The sequence below is a fragment of the Malus sylvestris genome, chromosome 6 (genome assembly GCF_916048215.2).
Source record: "Malus sylvestris chromosome 6, drMalSylv7.2, whole genome shotgun sequence".
In the NCBI taxonomy this organism is placed as follows: Eukaryota; Viridiplantae; Streptophyta; class Magnoliopsida; order Rosales; family Rosaceae; genus Malus; species Malus sylvestris.
Window position 1 is genome coordinate 8,475,667 of NC_062265.1, and position 20,826 is coordinate 8,496,492.

The 20,826-nt window shown below is 38.3% G+C and overlaps 2 protein-coding genes and 1 long non-coding RNA gene across 7 annotated transcripts; 1 reads left to right on the plus strand and 2 right to left on the minus strand.

Annotated features, from left to right (window-relative positions):
* Positions 1 to 554: 554 nt before the first annotated feature.
* Positions 555 to 1,403, minus strand: LOC126625991 (uncharacterized). 2 transcript variants are annotated; one of them, XM_050295136.1, is made up of 3 exons: positions 1,220 to 1,403; positions 970 to 1,122; positions 555 to 832 (listed from the first exon to the last, which is right to left on the minus strand). In XM_050295136.1, the coding sequence occupies exons 1-2, from the start codon at positions 1,223 to 1,225 to the stop codon at positions 970 to 972; spliced, it is 159 nt and encodes a 52-aa protein (XP_050151093.1). In that variant the 5' UTR covers positions 1,226 to 1,403; the 3' UTR covers positions 555 to 832. The 2 variants fall into 2 exon arrangements, with proteins under 2 accessions (XP_050151093.1, XP_050151092.1); XM_050295135.1 differs by having other exon boundaries at positions 974 to 1,122; positions 1,220 to 1,401.
* Positions 1,404 to 12,235: 10,832 nt separating this feature from the next.
* Positions 12,236 to 14,415, minus strand: LOC126625992 (uncharacterized). Its single transcript, XR_007624556.1, has 2 exons — positions 14,188 to 14,415; positions 12,236 to 12,571 (listed from the first exon to the last, which is right to left on the minus strand). It is a non-coding gene; the product is annotated as an uncharacterized LOC126625992 (long non-coding RNA).
* A 124-nt stretch (positions 14,416 to 14,539) lies between these two features.
* LOC126625989 (formyltetrahydrofolate deformylase 1, mitochondrial) lies at positions 14,540 to 18,392 on the plus strand. Of its 4 annotated transcripts, none has more exons than XR_007624554.1 (8): positions 14,540 to 14,776; positions 14,902 to 15,014; positions 15,433 to 15,583; positions 15,694 to 15,767; positions 15,856 to 16,015; positions 16,331 to 16,429; positions 16,521 to 16,620; positions 18,172 to 18,326. XR_007624554.1 is itself a non-coding variant. In XM_050295133.1 (8 exons), the coding sequence occupies exons 1-8, from the start codon at positions 14,624 to 14,626 to the stop codon at positions 17,174 to 17,176; spliced, it is 855 nt and encodes a 284-aa protein (XP_050151090.1). In that variant the 5' UTR covers positions 14,540 to 14,623; the 3' UTR covers positions 17,177 to 17,538. The 4 variants fall into 4 exon arrangements, 2 of the variants coding, with proteins under 2 accessions (XP_050151090.1, XP_050151089.1); XR_007624555.1 differs by lacking the exon at positions 18,172 to 18,326 and adding an exon at positions 17,159 to 17,538; XM_050295133.1 differs by lacking the exon at positions 18,172 to 18,326 and adding an exon at positions 17,159 to 17,538 and having other exon boundaries at positions 16,534 to 16,620.
* The last annotated feature ends 2,434 nt before the right edge of the window (positions 18,393 to 20,826 follow it).

A 20,826-nucleotide genomic window follows, 5' to 3' on the forward strand; every position in this document is an offset into this window, starting at 1 on the left:
ATCTTTCCTCACAAATCACGCTACACATCAATTCAACTTGTTCGAAACACTTCGACCAGTCAGACCAAAACGAAGAACATGAAAGTGAACCAAAAACTAGACTAGAATTGCTGAATGCCACCACCACTGAAAATTTCTTCTGGATAAGTCAACATAACTAGGTACTAGAACATACAGGATACTCAATCAGTCCACCAGTCAATCAAACCGAAACCGGAGGACATTACCACAAGCAAGTGTATGGGTGAAACTAATAGTGGGTAAGCACATTCACTATCTTTACACTCAGCGCAACTAGATTCATCCCAACATATTGGGGTCAGCTACAAGCGACTGTTTATCGCTCTATCCAGCCTCTACCTAAAGCCAAATGTATTTTCTTTATTAAATCATCAATCTTCCTATCTTTCCTCACAAATCACGCTACATAACCGAGAAGTTTTCGATACAACCTTACGGAAATAGCTAAATGCTCAAAGGAATCAAGAAAATGGGCAAAATTATTCCACCCCAAACAAAAAAAAAGAAAAAAGAAAAAAGAGAGGCAAACTATGTTATAATTAACAAGCATCAATTCCAGTTGAATAGCGAAACCAAGAGGTACAAGACTATATCAAATCACATGCATATATCATTGTACAGAATTTCGCTTAAGTAATCCATATAACAGATATGAAGTTTGAATGAATTTACATTTGTAAATGACGGTGACGGATCCATCAGTGCCTCGCAGCTTTTCAACTTCTCAACACGAAAAATCAAATCTGAAATCCTTGTAATCTCACTAATCTCTCTCTTTCTCTCTCTCTGTCTCTATATCAAAACTTTGTTTCTGAAATACCAAGAGAAAAATTCCCATATCAGATTCAGAACAATTCCTAAACTTAAAACTTACTGGGGCAATTTGACCAATATGGGAAATTAAGGGGGTGGGAAATGATGAAAACGAAATTTTTTAAAAAGGCACACCTACGTCTGTTTGGAGTACGAAGAAGAAGTAGGGACGCGCTTGTTACGGAACATCATGTAACCGACGGGTAAGACTACTCCGATCATCATGATCGCCGCTCCGATTATGTATCTCAGCGGGCTCGGCGGTTCCACCTCTATCAATCTCCTGAACTGCACCGCACAAGATTAAGCCTCCATGATTCACAATTTTCATAAACAAATAGATACAGATCTGGATCCATGATCAGAGAGAGAGAGAGAGAATTACAGGCATTGTTGTGGCTCTGAAGGTTGAGAGAACGAGAGGCCGTCCGGAGGTGACAGAGGAGGCGGCGGAGGATCGTTCAGTTTGACGACGGAGGGAGGAAGAGGATCGGCGTTGAGCCCTTGAGTCGGGGAATCAATGGCTCCTCACAAAGTTGTTAACTCGAGCCGCTACTTCGTAATGTCGTTTTCTTCACTTCTGGGAGCGTTGGATGGGCTTAAGCCTACGTTAAGTGGCGCCAAGGCACAGCCCAATAACAGCCCAAGTTAGAGGATTTATCAAATATAGCCTAAAATTAACTCTTAATTTTAAAAATATCATTTTTATAAAAACTTTCAAATATATCCAAAATTTCACTTAAATAGATACAAACACCCTCAAATTTAACAATTAGATCAATTAAAGGATTTTTAGCTACTGTCGTCTTAAGCTCCGGGCCAACTTCACCTTCGCTTCTACACTCCACAACCACAACCATATCCCCTTCGACCCCCTCATCACCGACATTAAGCGCCATCGTAGTTACCGCAAGTGGGAGCAGCAGAATTTCAATCATGCCTTCAATGCCTTTTTTCTTACTAATATCATATTTAGTTTTAAATATAAAAATAGTTTTTAAAGTTAATCCACATGTCATTATATGATTGTATTTGTCAGACCCACGTGGCGCCACATCATCACACTAATAGAGCAATTGACAAATTTTTCACAAAAAAACTAAAATGATCACAATGAACAAATTCAAAGAAAGACTAAAATGATTCATGATAGACAAATTCATGAACATTACTATTGATTATCATTAATTATTAAGGATCAGATTAAGGAATTATGTCAATGTCATGAATCATTTTGGCTAAAATTCTTTAATTTATTTGATTGTTAAATTTGAGGGTATTTGCGTCTATTTAGATGGAATTTTGTATATATTTGACAGATTTTATAAAAAGTGACATTTTTGAAATTAAAGTTTAATTTTTGGCTATATTTGATAAATACTCCCCAAGTTAGTTAATTTCATCCACAGCCCACACACTTCTTTTTACCTTTCATGCACATTTTTCTATTTTCGTTCGTCGAATCAAAAGACAATAATTAACATGGAGTGTGCAAGGAAAAAAAGATTGTGTTGCATAGCACCACCCTATAATTTTAGATTTTCAAGTATGTTTTGGATCTTATGTATATCTGAATTTTGTGTCGTTGTTATAAACATTGTATTTAAGTGTGATTGTGTAAATCCTACATTAGATTTGATACTAATTCTTCTTCCATATTAAGACTTGTATTCCTTGGAGGAGAAGGATTCTTCCCTCCCTTATTACTATAAATAAAGGCATTGCGTAGGAGGAATAACACATCCTCTACACAACCCTACAAACACATATCTCGCTACTCTCTCTCTGTCGTGCGCCCCCTCTCTCCCCTGTCAGATAAAATAAGCCACAACACGTTATCAACACGCTCATACCGCTGCACTTAGAAATCAGACATGAAAGTTTTTTGCATCAAACCAGTTCATCAATATCATCACGCAATCAGGTTCTTCCAAAACAACAGTTTTTATCTCAATATTTTTGCAGCCCTAATAGCATGAACATTCACCATAATGCATGACCCAACTTCAAGTTTTTTGAATTGTAGATTCTACATAAATTGTGTATGCATTATATCCATAATTGTTGAATTATGTGAATTGATATTGCCATGAATTGCATCAAATATATGTTCATGCATTGAATTATATGTTGAATGTGCATTGAATTATAATTTGGAAATTTGAAAAAAAAAATTAAAATTAGGGTTTTTCAAGAAACACATCCCGTCACCACCATGCCACGCCGCATCAAGCCGCCAGCACCAACCTGTAACCTATGTAGCTATGCTGAGCCGCAAGACCACAAGCCAGAGCCATGGGCTTTCTAGGGTTTTTGGTTGAAACGTTGAGATTTCCTTACCTCTGTTCATATTCGTGATCCCCGTTGATTCATGAACTTGCCCCGAGATTTTGTTTGTCCCAAAACACGGTTGCCTGAAACGGTGGTGCTGGTCTTCTTTCCCAACGAGCACACCCAACTACGAGTTAGGGCTTGGTTCCTTAGAGCCCAAAGCTAAAACCAATTATTGTCTTTGGGCTTGCATATTGCAGCCCACACTTGACCCATGTGACACAACAGATAGGGTTATGGTGTCCCAGTTCACATAACCACACAAGATCCATGCCCATAGTTGGTGAGTCGGTGCACCTACACCATGACACACCTTATCACGGCCCCCTATAAGGTTGTGATGTTCCCGACACATAGGATTGCGTCCCCGAGTACCCGTACACTGTGAAGCACCGAAGCATACATTCAGATAGGGCATGCAGCCCTAGCTTGCTCCTTGCCGCACCAGATGAGAGCTCCTTTTGGGCCTCTGTTCTTAGGCATGTTACCCATATCAACCCAGCCCATTTTATTGGGCCTTAACTGTATGGTCTCAATTTGCTCAGCCCACCCATGGGCTTTAGCCATTATTTTTTGGGCCCTGAGTTTAATTGCCCATTTTTTCAGGCATTTTTGGGTTTTATAATTTTTCACCCACACTTTATTATTGGCCCGAAGTCCAAATAATTAATTCAATTATAATTCTAGACCTGAATATCTATTTGCATATTTCCTTGTTGCATATTTCTGTATATATATATTTGTGTTTGTCTTCTGGAACATATGAACCTGAAGTTCATAATTCTTTCGAAACCTGAAGTTCCTAGAAAATGCCTTGTTTGAAAACCTGAAGTTTTCCTTTAAAATATCACCCATAAAAACCCGAAGTTTTTTCATGTAAATTTAAACCAATAAATGTCTATTAGAACCTGAATGTTCTACTCATATGTGAATGGTTCAATTCTTTCTCCATTACACTAACCACATTCCTGTCCATTAATTTTGTGATAGGGACATGTCGAATTTGAACAAACTCGACTTCACCACTTTAGAGGTGTCTAGAAGAAACTACTTCAACTGGGTCCAAGATGTGAAGCTCCACTTCATCACAAAGAATTTACGTCCTGCCATTGAAGATGAGATGGACAACCCAATTGGTGAAGCTGAGAAAGCCACTAACATGATCTTCCTTCGAAGGCACATTTATGATGCACAAACCAAGTACCTTACTCAAGAAGATCCACAAGCATTTTGGATCGATTTGGTTGATCGATTCAATAGCCAAAATGACATCTTCTTACCTGAAGCAAGACACGACTGGCAGCATCTACAGTTCCAAGACTTTAAGTCTATGAATAAATATAATTCTAAAGTTTGTCGAATCCGATCACTTCTCAAGTTCTGTAACGAAAACTTAACTGAAGAGGATCTCTTAGAGAATGTCTATTCGACCTTCTCTGCTACCAATATTGTCCTGCAACAATAATATAGGGCTAAGAAATTCACTAAGTTTTCATATTTGATCTCTGTTTTACTTTTCGCTGAAAAGCATAATCAGTTGTTGATGAAAAATCATCAAGCTCGACCTACTGGGGTGACTGTTGTGCCTGAAGCACATTATAGCACAAACCAATGCCCAAAACGCCAACATAAGAGTAGTAGGGGCGGCTAGAAGCCACCCCATCAAGGTCAATAAAGCCAAAGCCCATCTAAGGGAGGAAACCAAGCCCAGAAGTGCCCTAACCTCCCTCATAAGTCCTCAAACTTTAAGAATAAGGGCAAAACACCTAACACCATGGATGCGTACCTGTGGTACCACTGTGGTTCAAAGAAACATTGGTCCCGTGTTTGCTGTGCTACCTAGAAGGTTGTAGCTGAATATCATTCTCATCGTAAGAAGTTTGAATCGAACTTTATGCTAGTGGATGAATTGAAGAGTACCAAAATGTAGGTTTTCAACTTTCAAGAGGCTATTACCCACCCCTATGGAAGATTAGAATTTTATACATGATCTGTTTTTAGCTTATTATTTGTTGGTGATTTGTTTTTGGATATTAAGTTTTTTTTTTAATTACCACCCTTTGATACTTAAATTATTTTGAATGGATATTTATTTTTAGAACTTTTATGCATGTGACCGATTCAAATTAATTTTTTGTTCTAGGTATGACTATTAGGAAAGTTAGTTGTTTGGAAGATAATGCAACTACATACCGTTTTGTGTGAACGCATATATTTCACTAACTTCGTACCTAAGAATGCACCTCTGACAACTCTTTCAAGCTCATCCAACCTGATTGAAGAATACAGTAAGACACGTATAATGTTGTCCAATGGTACAATCTTGACCACTGAAGATGCATTTTATTCTCCACGTTCTGGAAGAACATTGTTGAGTTCAAGAACATTAGAGATAATAATTACCATACTGAAACCTATGTAGAAAGTGGAGTTGAATTTTTGTGCATAATTTCCTACGAATATGGCCAGAAGCGTATTCTAGAGAAGATGGAGCGTATCCCGAGTGGTTTGTATACTACAACCATATGCCCTATAGAAAGCCATTATGTGGCTGGCCCTACCTCAGGGACCGCGCACGAAATTACACTTTGGCATGATTGTTTGGGACACCCTCGATAAACAATGATGCACTATATCCTCAAATCTTCACAAAGGCATCCACAACCCAAAATTTATGTTCGATGCAAGGAATTGCATGTCAAACCTACTTTATGGGAAAACTTATTATTAAGCCTTCTTATAACAAAATTCGTTCGAATCCTCCTATTTTTCTACAAAGGATTCAGAGGGACATTTGTGGACCGATTCACCCTCCTTGCGAACCACTTAGATATTTTATGGTATTGGTTGACGCTTCTGCACATTGTCACACGTGTGCTTGTTGTCCACAAGGAACACTGCATTCTCCAAACCGTTGGCACAAGTTATTAAGCTCAGGACTCACCACCCTAATTATCCGATCAAATCTATTTAATTGGATAATGCTGGAGAATTCACATCTAAAACTTTTGATTGCTATTGTATGTCAGTTAGGGTTGAAGTTGAACATCTTGTACCTTATGTTCACACCCATAAAGGCCTGGTAAAGGCATTCATTAAGCGCTTACAAATGATTGCTCGATCGTTGGTCATACGTACCAAGCTCTTGATCACTGCTTGGGGCCATGCAATATTGTATGCAACCATGTTGGTCCGCTTGAGGCCTGTTGCGACACAACAATATAGCGCCCTTCAGTTGGTTACCAAATACGAACTTGACATATCACATCTGCGTGTTTTTGGTTGTGCAGTTTATATGCCGATTTTGTCGCTCTTACGTACAAAATGGGGCCTTAGCAAAGGATGAGAATCTATTTCGGATATGATTCTCCTTCAATTATTTGTTACTTAAAACCTTTGACAAACGATCTTTTTACCATTCGTTTCGCTGATTGTCACTTATAAGATAGTCTTCCCATTGTTAAGGGGAGATAAGAATGTCACCGTTCCTGAAAAATGATGCAAATTATCTTTGACAACTCCAACTTTGTCTCATTTAGATCCCTACACCGCTCAATCTGAAACTAAAATGTAGCACCTGATAGGAGCATATTTATGCGCCTTAGTTAGCTAGTTCTTATGCATCTTTGTTATGTTTTCTTCGTTAAAGTAGTCTTTTAAGCTACTTTCATGTGTTTTCAGGTTTAAAGGACATATTACATGAAATGATGCAAGTTGGAGCTTTTGGAGCAAAATATGAGCTTGGATTGAAAAGGACATGCTTGGAACACAAGGTTGGGATGGAATTGAAGAATTGAAGATTTGAGGTTTCCTACTTCAAGTAGGAAAGCTAAGCCTAAAAGTTTCCATTTTGGGTTTGATCTTTCCTAAATCGGAATTGGCAACCAAAGTTTCTAAAGTTGGAAGTTTCTATTCTTGGAGGTTTCCATTTTCGTGAGTTTCTATTCTCGGCTTTGGGCTTTTGGATGACCCATCCTTACTTCTTGGACCTATGTCGCACCTAAACCCTAACCCTAGCCACTTAATCAGCCGCACCTAGGCCTTGTTCACATGCAAAAATCTGATTGTTTACCCTAAGCCCATGCCGCACCTTTCCATCCTAGAAGCCTTATTTTACAAACCTTAACCCTAGCCCATTGTTTCAATCTGATTTCATTAGGGTTTTAGGTGCCTATATATATGTGTTTTACTCCTTTGGCCGAAGATCCACCCTCTACACAATTCAGAAATTCATCCAACCTTATTTCCCCACCTTGCCGCAGCCATCATCACCCTTAGAACCCCTAGCCGCCACTCCTCCATACAAACCAGCCACTCCCCACTCCTTGCCGCAACCAGTCCACACCTCTAGCCACCATCCTACACCTCCATACACCATCCATACCCCTTGCCGCACCACCATACCATCCTAACTCCCTTCTAAAACCAAAATCACATCCAAAATCACCCTAAACCCTCTCTGCCGCAGCAAGGAGAAGAAGAAAGAGGAGCTTGAAGTCAGAAATTCAAAGTGGAATTCTTGGGCGTTTTAGGTGTAATCTTTCTTATGTCTTCGATGTTTCAATTCAATAAACTTTGTGTTGTGAGTATGAAGAACTAAACCCCCTTAGTTGGGGGGTAATTCGAAACCATGTACATGCTTGCAATATGATTTGATTACATTCAGTTGTTATTTCATAAGTTGTGGATTTAATTCGTTCATCTATTTGATTGATAATTTATTTGTGTATGTTGATTGAGAGTGCACGCTTAGTTTTCATGCATGAATATGATGCTAGATTATGAGGGAGTTTCACCTAATAGTTACAATCTTATAATCACAAGTAGTGAAGGTCGCTTGAAAACGATTGCGTTGAATGAATTCTTAGCATAAGTTTCATGCAATTCATAGTAACAAATGCTTCGTCAATGCTTATGTTTTTCATAGAACGTAATGATTCGTGCTTGTATCTCTATTATGCAATTCATGTAGGGAACTTGTAGGGAATGTTTTGGGTTGTCGTATGCAATCATCCAACCTAATAACTTGTGGAAAAACTGAGGGTTAATTAGTGCAATTCACGGTTAATTTGGGGCGTTGAGTATTCATAATTTATTTGAAGAACAACTGAAAATCATTTTATTTGCAAGTGTGACATGTGTGGAGAAGAACCTCCTAACTAGCCTTTTATCCATCCTTTTTCACCAAAATCGTTTTTACAATCTGTGTTAGTTAAAGTTCTGTTTTTGTGTTAAATTTTCGTCCAAAACAAATCCCCCTTTAATTTGAAGTCTTAGATTAGTTAGAAAGTGTTTTGATTTGTGTTTCTAAGTATTTTGATTCAAGTTTTCATCAAATTTCGTCCAAATTAGTGTAGGTGCTCAAAACTGCCCAGAAAGTGGTTTTTAGGCAGTTTTGAGCCTTCTAGTTGCTGTTTTGAGTTTTAGGTTTGTTTAAGTGTTTTAACCTTTACTTTTGCATTCTTTGAGTCTAGTTTAGTGTTTTAAACTTTGTTTTTGAGTTTTTAAGTCAGTTTCCAAGTGTTTAGCAATCCCTCCTAATCCCCGGTTTAGAACGATCCCTACTTACATCTTTGCTACAATTTGACAAAAAGAGGGTTTAATTTGTGTGCTTATCTATTTCGCATCAGCACCTATTAGATCTTCAGAGCATAGCTCAGAGCATGCCAGATGCTTTCACGGATCTAGTACGAGTGACAAGATCACACATTCCAGCTGCAAATGTGCCTACAAAGATAGATGTACCAAATGTACGACGGACTTCCCTCTTGGAGGCCCGGGATGCCACCTTGGCCGATCCACGTACATTAGCGGCTTACCAATCCTCTGCCCCTACACAAAAGCGTGGCAGACCACTTGGTTCAAATGATTCACACCCCTGGAAGAGGAAACCCACGTTACATGTTGTTGAGCTTATCGTGAATTCGATTATCGCTTACTCATTCTATCCAAGTCATGAGGAAATTCTAGATTACGGAAGCATCCTTGAAAAAACAAATCCACCTCCTGAAAATCGAGAGATTTTGGTCCATTATGCTAGCTTAGATGATGTTTGGTGTAGAAACGAGATGATCATCAACGATGCATTAGCATATGCAGTAATTACTAATGAATGTCGACGTATAACTAATTGGTCAAACTGAAAACAAGCAATCCATGTCAAACTCAATTCGTTTGCGAATCATAAGGTGTTTGGACCTGTAACTCCTACTCCTTCACATATGAAGCTCATCAGCTACAAGTGGGTTTTCGTTCAGAAGCATAATGAGAAGAACAAAATTGTGCGTTACAAACGAATTGATATGACGAAACTTATTCACCCATTATGGATGTGATTACTTTTCACTACCTTATCAGTTTGGTAGGTTTCGAAAAACAGAGTATGCAACTAATGGACATAGTAACTACGTATCTCTATAGGGATTTTGATATGAATTTTTTTTTTATCAAAGTTCCCAAATGACTTACATTGACTAGATCAAATATTTCCATAACTTCGGAACACGCTCTCAATTCGGCTGATGCGCTCACTCTATGGTTTGAAGCAATCTCGAAGAATATGGTATAACCATTTGAGTGAGTATTTGACTAGTCAAGGATATATGAACAATGAACTATGCCTTTGCGTGTTCATTAAGAAGTCACTTGCGATTGTTGCAGTTTATATCGACGACATGAACCTTATCGAAACTCCTAAAGAGAACGAGAGAACTGCTGCACACTTGAAGTTAGAATTTGAGATGAAAAATCTAAGAAAGACTCGATACTATCTGAATCTCGAGATAGAGCATCGTTAGGATGGAATCTTTATACATCGATCGAACTACACCCAGAAGGTGTTGCGCCGCTTTAACGAGGATAAAGTGAAGCCTTCAAGTACTCATATGGTCATTTGATTGCTAAATGCAAAACGAGATCCCTTTAGTCCGAAGGAGGATGATGAAGAGATTTGGAGGTCAAAGTTCCTTATCTAAGTATGATAGGCACTTTATTGTACTTAGCTCAATGCACTAGACCTGATATCTCATTCATGTTAATCTTTTGGTAAGATACAATAATGCACCGACACACAAACACTGAACTATTGTTAAAGACATATTTTGGTACCATAAAGGGATTACAGATCCGGGCTTGTTCTACCCCTACGGATCCTCAAGAGATGCCACACCTCTTATCTCAAGTCGATTCTAGCCTTGTTGGTTATGCCGACAAATGATACTTATCTAATCTGCACAAATCGCGCTCTTAAACGGGTCATGTCTTTACAGTTAGAGGCACCGCAATCTCTTAGAGGTCAACTAAATAGACCATAGTTGCCACTTCGTCTAACCATGCTGAAATTCTCGCCTTACATGAAGTAACTCAGGAATGCTTTTGTCTGAGAGCAGTTGTGGGCCATATTCAAAGCTCCTGGAATATTTACTTTGTCGTTGAAGTCCCGACTACGATCTATGAAGATAACACATCATGCATCGAGCATCTAAAATAGATTTACATCAGAGGAGACAACCCCAAACACATTGCGTCAAAGTTCTTCTTCTCACATCAACAACATGAGCATCAAAAGATTGAAGTCATGCAAATCCATTCAAAAGATAATCTGGCCGACCTATTCACCAAATCACTACCGAATGCGACGTTTCAGAAGCTTGTTCAAGGAATAGGTATGCATAAACTTTCTGAGTTATAACACTGTTAGTTCTCTTTGGAATTATGTCAAACTCAGGGAGAGTATCCTGAAGTATACTTGCTTGATCTTCATGTACTCTTTTTCCCTATGATTAAGAGTATTTTTCTCTTTGGGTTTTTGCTACCTAACGAGGTTTTAACAAAGCACCCACCTTGGGGTTATCATATTCTTGATGATGTCCCTTAGACGTTTCATTTAACTTTGCATTTTCTCAAGCAATTTTTCCTTAGACTATGGTTTTTGTCCTTACTTGGATTTTACCATAGCCATTGGGTTTTTTTGTGAGACTTAGTTCCATATGCGAGTTCCTACTTTACTTTGAGACTAGCGTGTTCCTAGAATTAGTGTTGACGAGTCGACTTCATCAACTCTACATGATGCCGAATCTACTTGAGTATTTAAACACTCAAGGGGGAATGTTATGAACATTGTATTTAAGTATGATAGTGTAAATCCTAGATTAGATTTGATACTAGTTATTCTTCCTTATTAGGACTTATATTCCTTGGAGGAGAAGGATTCTTCCCTCTCTTATTACTATAAATAAAGGCACGTAGGAGGAATAACACATCCTCTCTCCCCTCTCAGATAAAATAAGCCACAACAACCGTTGAATTTCTATTCAACAATTTAATTAATGAAGGCCTTGCCGCTCAACATCCTTCAAATACCTAAAAGAGTTTTGCGCTAACGGCATGCTTATTTACAAGAATAGGAATTTGAATCATTTTTATCCTTGAGTTTTGTGTTTACTAAAATATGAGGATGAGAATCATTGCACTCCTTAACTTTTTCCCATATTTATTTACGCATATGAAATCAGAAAAGCGTAAGTTTCCCTGCTTTCTTATCACTCAGTACTACGATCTAGTGGTATTCCTCTTCACTTGTAAGTGAGAGGTCCTAGATTCAATTTTCGCCAATGCAAATTTGAACCATATTATTGCTAACCCATTGTGAGGTTAAGCCCACTCCCCACCCGTTTATTGGGTTTAGATCGGGTTAAACCTAACCCGTTAAGCTAACGGGTCACCCAAACCCAACCCGTTTCACCCATTAACCTTTTTTTTTTTTTTTTTTTTTACACATTTCATCCAAATCAATTACACCCATTTTTAGCATTCTAGTGCTTGTGCTAGCCACCTCCTTCCTTCATTCCTGGAGTGATTTGATGAACACCTAGAGCTTCATTACGATGCACAAGAATACAAGATTGGGAATGTCACAAAACATGTTTATGTCTGTCATGTCTACTTTGCCTCAAGAACTAAATGAAACAATTACAACCACGACCCATGGTTGCAACGAGCGTTGATGATCAATAAACCAGGAGGTTGCCACATATAAACTTCCTCACCCAAAGAACCATGTAGAAACACATTTTGAACATCAAGTTGATTAATAGGCCAATAAAATGGATAACAACTGATTAAATTAACCTGACACTAGCATGATTGTGTTTTTATATAGTAGAATTCGACTTTCTATCAATTACATGCGTCTCCGAATCTTAACGTAGATTGGGAAATTGTTTAAGTAAAACACAGTAATTCTCTTTCTCAAGTCTCAATCAATGTCTCACTACAAAGTCTACAGTGGCTCTATTTCTTCTTGCATTGCATGATTGCGTTCTCTGCTGCTTTTTTGCCAACCTTCTTCTTGCATTACATCCTCTGCTCCTTTTTTGCCTTCAACATTCACCTTAAGTGAAATTTCCTTGACAAGTGAAATTTCCATTAGTAAGAAGCTTGTCACAATAAAAGTAAGTATTAATCTTGCACAATCCATCCTAATCATTAAACATCACAGAAAAATATCTTTAAAAGAACAAGTTAAAATACATACCATGCTTACTCAAGACTAATACTACTAACAAGCTGAGATGCAATTTGAGAGCAGAAAAGAAAAAACTACTATACTCAAAGAGAGCAAAAAACAAAACAAAACATTAATGTCTTTAAGGAAATGGCATGCTATCAATTGATGTAGTTACAGGGACGAAAACTAACTAAGAACTAATCAATGCCTGTTCTTTCTCTCGTCGACAATCGATAACAGCCTCGAAACTAAAGATTTAACCTAAGACCTAATCAATGCAAAAACAAGAGACATAATTTAAAAACAAAAGAGAGAAGGAAACATCATTATGAGTCAAAATATATGAGTTGAAAATTGAGGAACCACCGGAAAAAATTAGATCTGGACTAGTTTCTACCGAAGGTGAATCCTTTATCACTATCAGTACCTCCACAGATAGACACCGATAAATGATATGTCATTAGTTTCATAATGTATTACTGCGATCTGCTTCTTAGTTATTTGTACCTGTAGGCAACAGTAGTTGGTCAAGACTCCCTTGTAAAGTCATCTTCTTCCCTACTTAAAGCTAGAAGGGGCAAAGTATCAAGCCTGTTAGGCGAAGTCCTTCCTGCCAATCGCTCATCTCTTACTTGCTGTAAGGATCAGTTTGTGTCACTAAAGTATTCAAATGATCTATTCCGAAATGAGAAAAAGCTACCTATTTGTGAGAGGGAAACTATGCAATGTCAAGACAGTAAATATAAAGTATGACTTCAAATTAATTACTAAAGTTCAATGTAATAGAGGAAAACAATAAACATCCAACCCAAACTCTAGAGTCTCAAGTCTGGGGAATTCACTACAGGGTCTCAAGTCTCAATCAAATTAATTACTAAGCAGTAAGTACCTATGAATATAGAATATAAGAAGCACCTAAAAGGGAAACATTTCGAAGGCTAGGAGAAAAATAGATGGAAATATGTAAGTATGAGCAAGATGCCTATACAGGGAGGATATAGAAACTTACTGAGTAGTAACTTATGTTGTTCGTATCAATTTCAGTAAAACCAAACAACAACAACAACCCAATTCCAATCCAAAAACCAACCAAAACAAAGAAAATTCAATACTTTTAACTTCATGAACCTTGGAATCGCAAAACATGAGCCTTAACGAATTACACACCTCGGCATTAACGAATCGCAGACTCAGTACTTTTAACTTCATGAGCCTTAACGAATCGCAAAACATTTCTTCTTTCGTCATCCATTACTTTTAATCGATGTGAAGAAATAGGTGAATTAGCAGCTCCAAATTACCCAAAAATGGAAATTTTAATCGGAGAATATAGAAATGAACAAATTTTACACAAAACCCATGAACAAAAAGCAAAATCTATTATCCAAAACACAACCAAAAAATTTATAAAAAAAAAAACCAAAGGTGGAAGGGAATGAGCACAACCCATGAACAAATTTCAATCTGTATATTGTTACGCATGAAAGAAGAGGTGGAAGAGAATCAGAGTTTACCAGAGAGAGAGTGTGTGGTGGATTCGGAAGGGAAGGAGCACAGCAATGGCCGATGAGTGATCTCTTTGTACTTTTAGAGATTACAGAGAGGTTAGAGAGAGAGAAAAAGAGCTAAGTCATGCGACGGTGCGAGAGAAACGTGAGGAACTTGAGCCCTGAGGGTTTTCTACTAGGACTATTAAAATTAAACAAAGTCCTCAATAACGGGTTTCACGGGTTCACTCAAAATGACTCGTTATTTAACGGGTTGACCCGTTTATCACCCACCTGAATACTAATTTTAAGGGGTCGGGTTAAAAATATCAGGTCTACTTGGTAGCGAGTCACTTGTAAACAAAAACGACATCAGAGTACGGACTTAAGCTTCAGTTGTGGAGGAGGAAAAAGGATAGGCGCGCCACCATTAGCAGCACAGACGGACAGAGAGAGATAGAAAATGAACCTCGTCCAAAGGGCATCTCCAAGCCTCCCCAAGCTTTTCGGACTTGCCAAGAGGCCCTTCAAGTCCTTGAGATTCCCAGGGGAGCCCCTCGACTCTTCGTCTTCTCTCCCCCCTCTCTCCTACGGAATCCACGTCTTCCATTGCCCCGTAAGTCCTCTCTCTGTCTCTCTCTCTCTGCGTGCAGATTTGCATTTGCTTTCATTTTCTCTCTTTCTATTTTCTGGGAAACCAAACCGGTTATAAGGGATTGAAAATGGGTTTTATTGGAATAGGATGCAGTTGGGATTGTGGCCAAGCTATCGGATTGCATTGCTTCTAAAGGCGGAAACATTCTCGGCGCCAGCGTCTTCGTGCCCGAAAACAAGCACGTTTTTTATTCCAGAAGGTACCCTTTTGCCATTTCTGCTTGATTCATTTGCCAAATTCCTCAGATTTCATTTGCAAAGTCAAATTTATTTATTTATTTTTTATAAAAAGTATGAATTTTTCTGGTTGGTTCTGTTTGGATGGATTGATGACAAATGTCAAGGCTTGGAGTGAATTTTATATGATTGTTATTGCTACTGTGTGATATTTTTATGATGCGAAATCTAGTAATTCAATCAATGGGGTTTGCTAGTTAAAAGGAAATAAAGATTAAAGTACTCCAAGGTCAGTTTTTTACAGGAATCAGTTTAGAGCAATGGAGCATGTCGGTTTGACAGGTTGCTATTGTTTGATGCAATATTTCAAATTGCACGTATTCTTTAGTTTAATAGAACCAGGTGCACAGATAAAAAATCTAACTCTCTGCAACTTGGCAGCGAATTTATTTTCGATCCTCTTAAATGGCCAAGAAAGGAAATGGATGAGGATTTCCATAAGCTGTCGTTAACATACTCTGCAATCAGATCTGTTGTCCGGGTTCCAAATCTCGACCCCAAATATAAGATTGGTGTCCTTGTCTCAAAGCAGGTGTTGCCATTTGTAAAGTTTCTTATAGGTGTACACACTGATGGTCATACACCCACGCTGTTTTAGATTATGGTGTTGTGCATTATAAAACCGTCCTTATGCTGCTGCAGGATCATTGCCTGGTAGATTTATTACATCAGTGGCAGGAAGGCAGGCTTCCAGTAGATATAACTTGTGTAATAAGGTGAGCTTTTTGGAGGTTTTTCACTGTTTTAGTTCATAATTTTGGTTCTCAGAACTTTGACTGTGGTTGTAGCACTGTTTTTCCTCAGTAATCATCATAGAGGTCCAAACACCCATGTGCATCGTTTTCTAGAAAGACACGGTATACCTTATCATTATCTAAATACAACCAAGGATGACAAAGGAGAAGGGGAGATACTGGAGTTGGTTCAAAACACTGATTTTTTAGTTCTTGCCAGGTACATGCAGGTAAATCAGGTTACATTTTCACCATTCAATTATCATTTCAAACTTTATAAATGGTTGGCTATTGAAGTTTGTAGTGAGGACTGGAGGAACACGCTTTCTCCTGTCCTTTCATTATAACAGTCAAAATAGTTAGATTGAAATCCATCAAAACCTAAAGCGTCAGCTCTTGTAGCTTTTACTCGACGATTACTATATGTTATAAAGAAAAAACTCTTTAAATTAAGGAAGAAACAAAAGAATAGAGAAGGTGGACTATTTGTTGCAAAAGGGTTAAACGAGCAGTTAAGAACTTAAGAATTGTTTTTATTTACGCAGATATTATCCGGTGATTTTTTAAAGAGCTATGGAAAGGATATAATTAACATTCATCATGGCCTTTTGCCATCATTCAAAGGTGGAAAACCATCTAAACAGGTTCACACTTCTCGTCATTCTCTGTGTTTGTTGCCCTTTAAAGTATATCTATACTTTCATCCTAACTGTCTATACATGTTTAATTTGCTAGATTATGTTCGCAGGCTTTTGATGCAGGGGTGAAGCTTATTGGTGCAACAACTCATTTTGTGACGCAAGAACTTGATGCCGGGCCTATTATTGAACAGATGGTAAATACGAAGTTCTTTACTGCTGCTATGAAATTTACCCTTGTTTAGGCTTTGAAATCCTTGTGCTGTATTTTTGGTTTTGTGTCTCTGACAGTATAAGATGATTTTTGGCATTGATTGCTGATTATTCTCGTGGTTGTTGTTGTTTGATAGTATTACGCATTTACTTTGATCCATAGAAAGCTTTGGTCTTTTCTAGGCAAGTTGAGATGAAAATATGACCAGATCAAACAGCTGAACCAAGTTACTTATAATGTAGATCATAGTGGAAACAATGACTTTGCTACCCACCCATAACATGGTTGGGTGGGATAGTCCTAGTTAAACATAAATATATCTAAGTTCTAACTTATTACAAATCATAATGCTTTCAAGTGGCCTACTGTCAGAATCTCACTACAATATGGGAACGATATGGTAAATGTTCGTCTCTCAATAATCAGTGTTTTCGAATGTTCGACTGCATTTTGGATCAATAATTCCAGATAGAATTCGCCAGGGTAGTAGGGACTTCTCAAATTGAACTCACTGTGTTCAGGTACTGGAGACAATTTGAATTGAAAGACTGCGAAGCCAAATTATCTTGGATAAAACCATGTATACTTCAGGTTTGGTGTGACAACTGTGTTTCTGTGCTGTGGGAAACGCTAGGTCAAGGGGCAGAACTAGAATAAGGGGGCCGCTCTAAATTTGATTAAAGCTTGGGCGGTTCGTTTACTTATTTCAAAATTTGTACCAAGTTATCAAATATTGTACCATATGTTTAGAATAAGAAATTAAAAACCAGTGAAGGCATGGCCAATACATAGGCCCGTCACTTTCTAGGTCATGTGATGGATGGATACCATCTAGTGTAAGGATTAGCAGTGAACCCAGTTACTGAAATTAGTCAAGATGCCCTTATTAGCTTCTTGAATATATTTCTTAGTTCAAGATGCATTTTATTAACTAGGTAAATTGTTTTTAGAGGATAACCTGATAATCCTTGTCCCTGGTTAGCACCTTGAAGATAATACTGTTTGGATTCTGGAATAATTAACCTGAAACATGTCAGATGTTTCTCTGGGTTTTAAGGTATAACATTCATTTATGAGTATGATCAAATGGTCAGGCACAGAGGGCCTTGGGTTAGCTTTAGCACTCTATTGAATCATCGTGGCTCAATCCATCAATTAATATTCCGTTCTGGTACCATGATTATAAATTTAATATGGAGGGGTTGTGGGTTACATTCTGTAATTGTTAGTGCGTAAATTTTGTTATTGAAGGTAGTACGAAAAGTATATGCTTCTGAAGAATTTGTACAACTCTTGCTGACTTCTGTTATATGGTGACTCAACCAGCGGTTTGGTCATACACCAAATCATCTAGGTAGTTATTGCAATTTGTTCAGAAACAGACTTGCATTTAGATTATATGTTGTAAATAATATCTGTGCGCAATGCCCCTCGGCGGGGCTTTGGCAATTAGATCTATTAACCAAGCATTGATATTCAATGAGAGTAATTGTTGCAATTCATAAAGTTATAATACATTTGATCCAATATGCAGGTTGCGAGAGTTTCACACAGAGATAACTTGCAGACTTTTGTGCAGAAATCGGAGAACCTCGAAAAACAATGCCTAACGATGGCTATCAAGTCATACTGTGAGCTGCGAGTATTACCTTACGAGGATAACAAGACTGTTGTATTTTGATGGAAAAAGAGGTGGTTGAACTCTGTTTGTACATTAAAATCATTTGTATGAAAAGTTGCAATACATGTTTGCCATTTTTCTGCTAGTCTTTACAAATTTGTTGTGTACCAGCTTTCGAACTTTAGCGAGTGTACTTTCAGTTTTACCTGTCATGAAAAAAACTCGTCATACGTAACAGGGAAGAAAAATTGTGGAATACTATGGCTGTGGCAACGTATTTGACTCATCGTCGTTCTACAAATTTTCTTCCAGTTACGAGTCAGAGAAGTTGCCAAAGGCACATCAGAACATCTAAAGTTGTTTTCTTACAACTTATTTCTTACACCATAACATCTCAAGTTATTTGACTTATCGTTCACAAAAGAATCAAGAGACATAAATAAATAGTGTGCAAAAGGAGAAAATACATGCAGAAACCATTTCGCTAAAAAATTATTTAAATAAGAACATAGTTAGAAAGTTAGATTTTGTTTTCACTATTAAAAAAGAGATTTTATTTGTTACTATTGAGGGAATCCAACGTAATTAATCTCTCTTTCTCTCTCTCTAACTTAAACCTCAAGCCTTTTACTTACAAATGAAGAAAAATACCACTAGACCGTAATGCTAAGCAGCCTCTGTGTGTGAAGTAATCTAAGCAAAAGTTTGGGATCGTAGGTATCCCATTCAGAAGGATGGTAGGAGCAGAAGCTGACCACGAGCAATACAAATGTGCCCATTGTTCGGGCAATCTAGTTGGTTAGGTTCTCCTTGTCCTGTATCCTCAACACTAACATGCGCCATCATGGGTTCTGTCGCCAGGCAATCACCTTCCATGATGATAAGTTGATCATGCTCGGCGCGAAACATGGCTAATAAAACATATGTCATGTTTACGTGGAAGTCACCAAGCCCCGGTACATATCCTTCCTTGCCCCCTATGTGGTTCATAAACCCATCTAACCAGGCTTGTGCTTCCTTTGGCAATATTAATTCAGGCACCGCTTCCTCTCGAGTTATGTTGAAGTTCTGCACCTGCATTAGGCTCTTATCAACCAACAATGGTGAAGGTATCCCTCTCTCGGGCGAAATTGTTCCAAAACAGCTTGGTTCTGGGCTCCACTTAGGTGTTGGCTCCACTTAGGATTCTATATTTTCCCGAGTGAAGGCTCAGTGGTGCATGGTCTCCTTCCCCTTCAGTCTTGCTACTGGCTTTCTCTACCTCCTTCTTGGTTCTCCAGCGGATTTGATTCTTTCCTTCAATAGGTACCTTGTTTACCTCTCCATTTTTAGAGGTCTTTGAGGTGGTGGGGGCCTTCAATGAGTTCATGTAGGCTTTATGTTGCCTTTGGACTCTCCTGATCATGGAAGCTCCCATCTCTTTAACGGGCTTTCCGTCCCTTCCAACTATATACCATCTCCGCCCGAGTCGGGCAACATTCTTTTTAGTGACTGGGTTCACTGTCTTTTCTTTTATTCTAACATCACTGGCATAACTTGGTTAAGGTGGCCTTACGTCTACCCACCTTTGTGTCTCGGCCTTCTTGTCCTCTACTTCTTCTGAAGCTTCATAGTTTTTGAATACTTCTGACAAATTCTTTGGTTGAGAGTCTCATCCCAATCTCTGGAAGACACTCCAAGATGTTTCCTTTTTGGCTGCCTGTGTGATATCTCTGTGGGATTCCTGCTCTTCTTTTCCTCTTATCTTGATCAATTCCTGATCGATGATGGCTCTTGCAGCTGGTACTTCAAGCTCGCACTCACATTGACATTTATTGCACAAAACCACCCCTTTAATTATTGCTGCCTTAGGCTTTTCAGGCAACTTGATAGCTCATTCCGTCGACCTATCAATTTGTCGCCTTTCAACTCTTACTTCCTCGGTAGCTTTTTCTTTCCCTTTCTCTGCCCACATTAAATTGATCATGTTTACGGGGGCTTGTAGAAAAAGATCAGCACCTGTTACTGCATTAGGTTGAGATTCTCCCAATGTTTGCACTATTTCTAGCCCATATTACCCCTTGTTATTCAATGAGAACGACAAGGGGTCAGACAATTTAGGCTTCTTGATCTCATTCAAAGCTAACTAGCTGGCTCTGGTTTCTTCCTTGTTCTTTTCCTTATCCCCTTCTTCTTTTAGTAAAGGGAACAAGGAAACAGCTGGTTCCTTCGTAGGGTTAGACTGGTTTGCTGTCCTTCAAACATTATCATTTTCTGGAGTAGAGTGCTTAAGATTTGACCTTCTTTGCAGATTCATGGAACAACCTTTGTCCATTTCTTCTTTAGCTCTCCCAAAGTTTTTCTCCATATTTAGATAACTTTTCTCCAGGCTTTTCAAGATAGCCATCAGGGTAGCCTGTAGATGTTATCTTGTAACTTTTCCTTCTAACTTCTTAGAAGAAGTCAGGCTTTCCGCTAAGATGGGTCCTTGCAAGTCTTTGAGGAGATTTGTCATGTTGGATCTTGGTGTGTAGTGGGGTAATTTCTATTTTGCTCCCCACCTGAAGGTTTGTTCATTCCTTCGCCTTT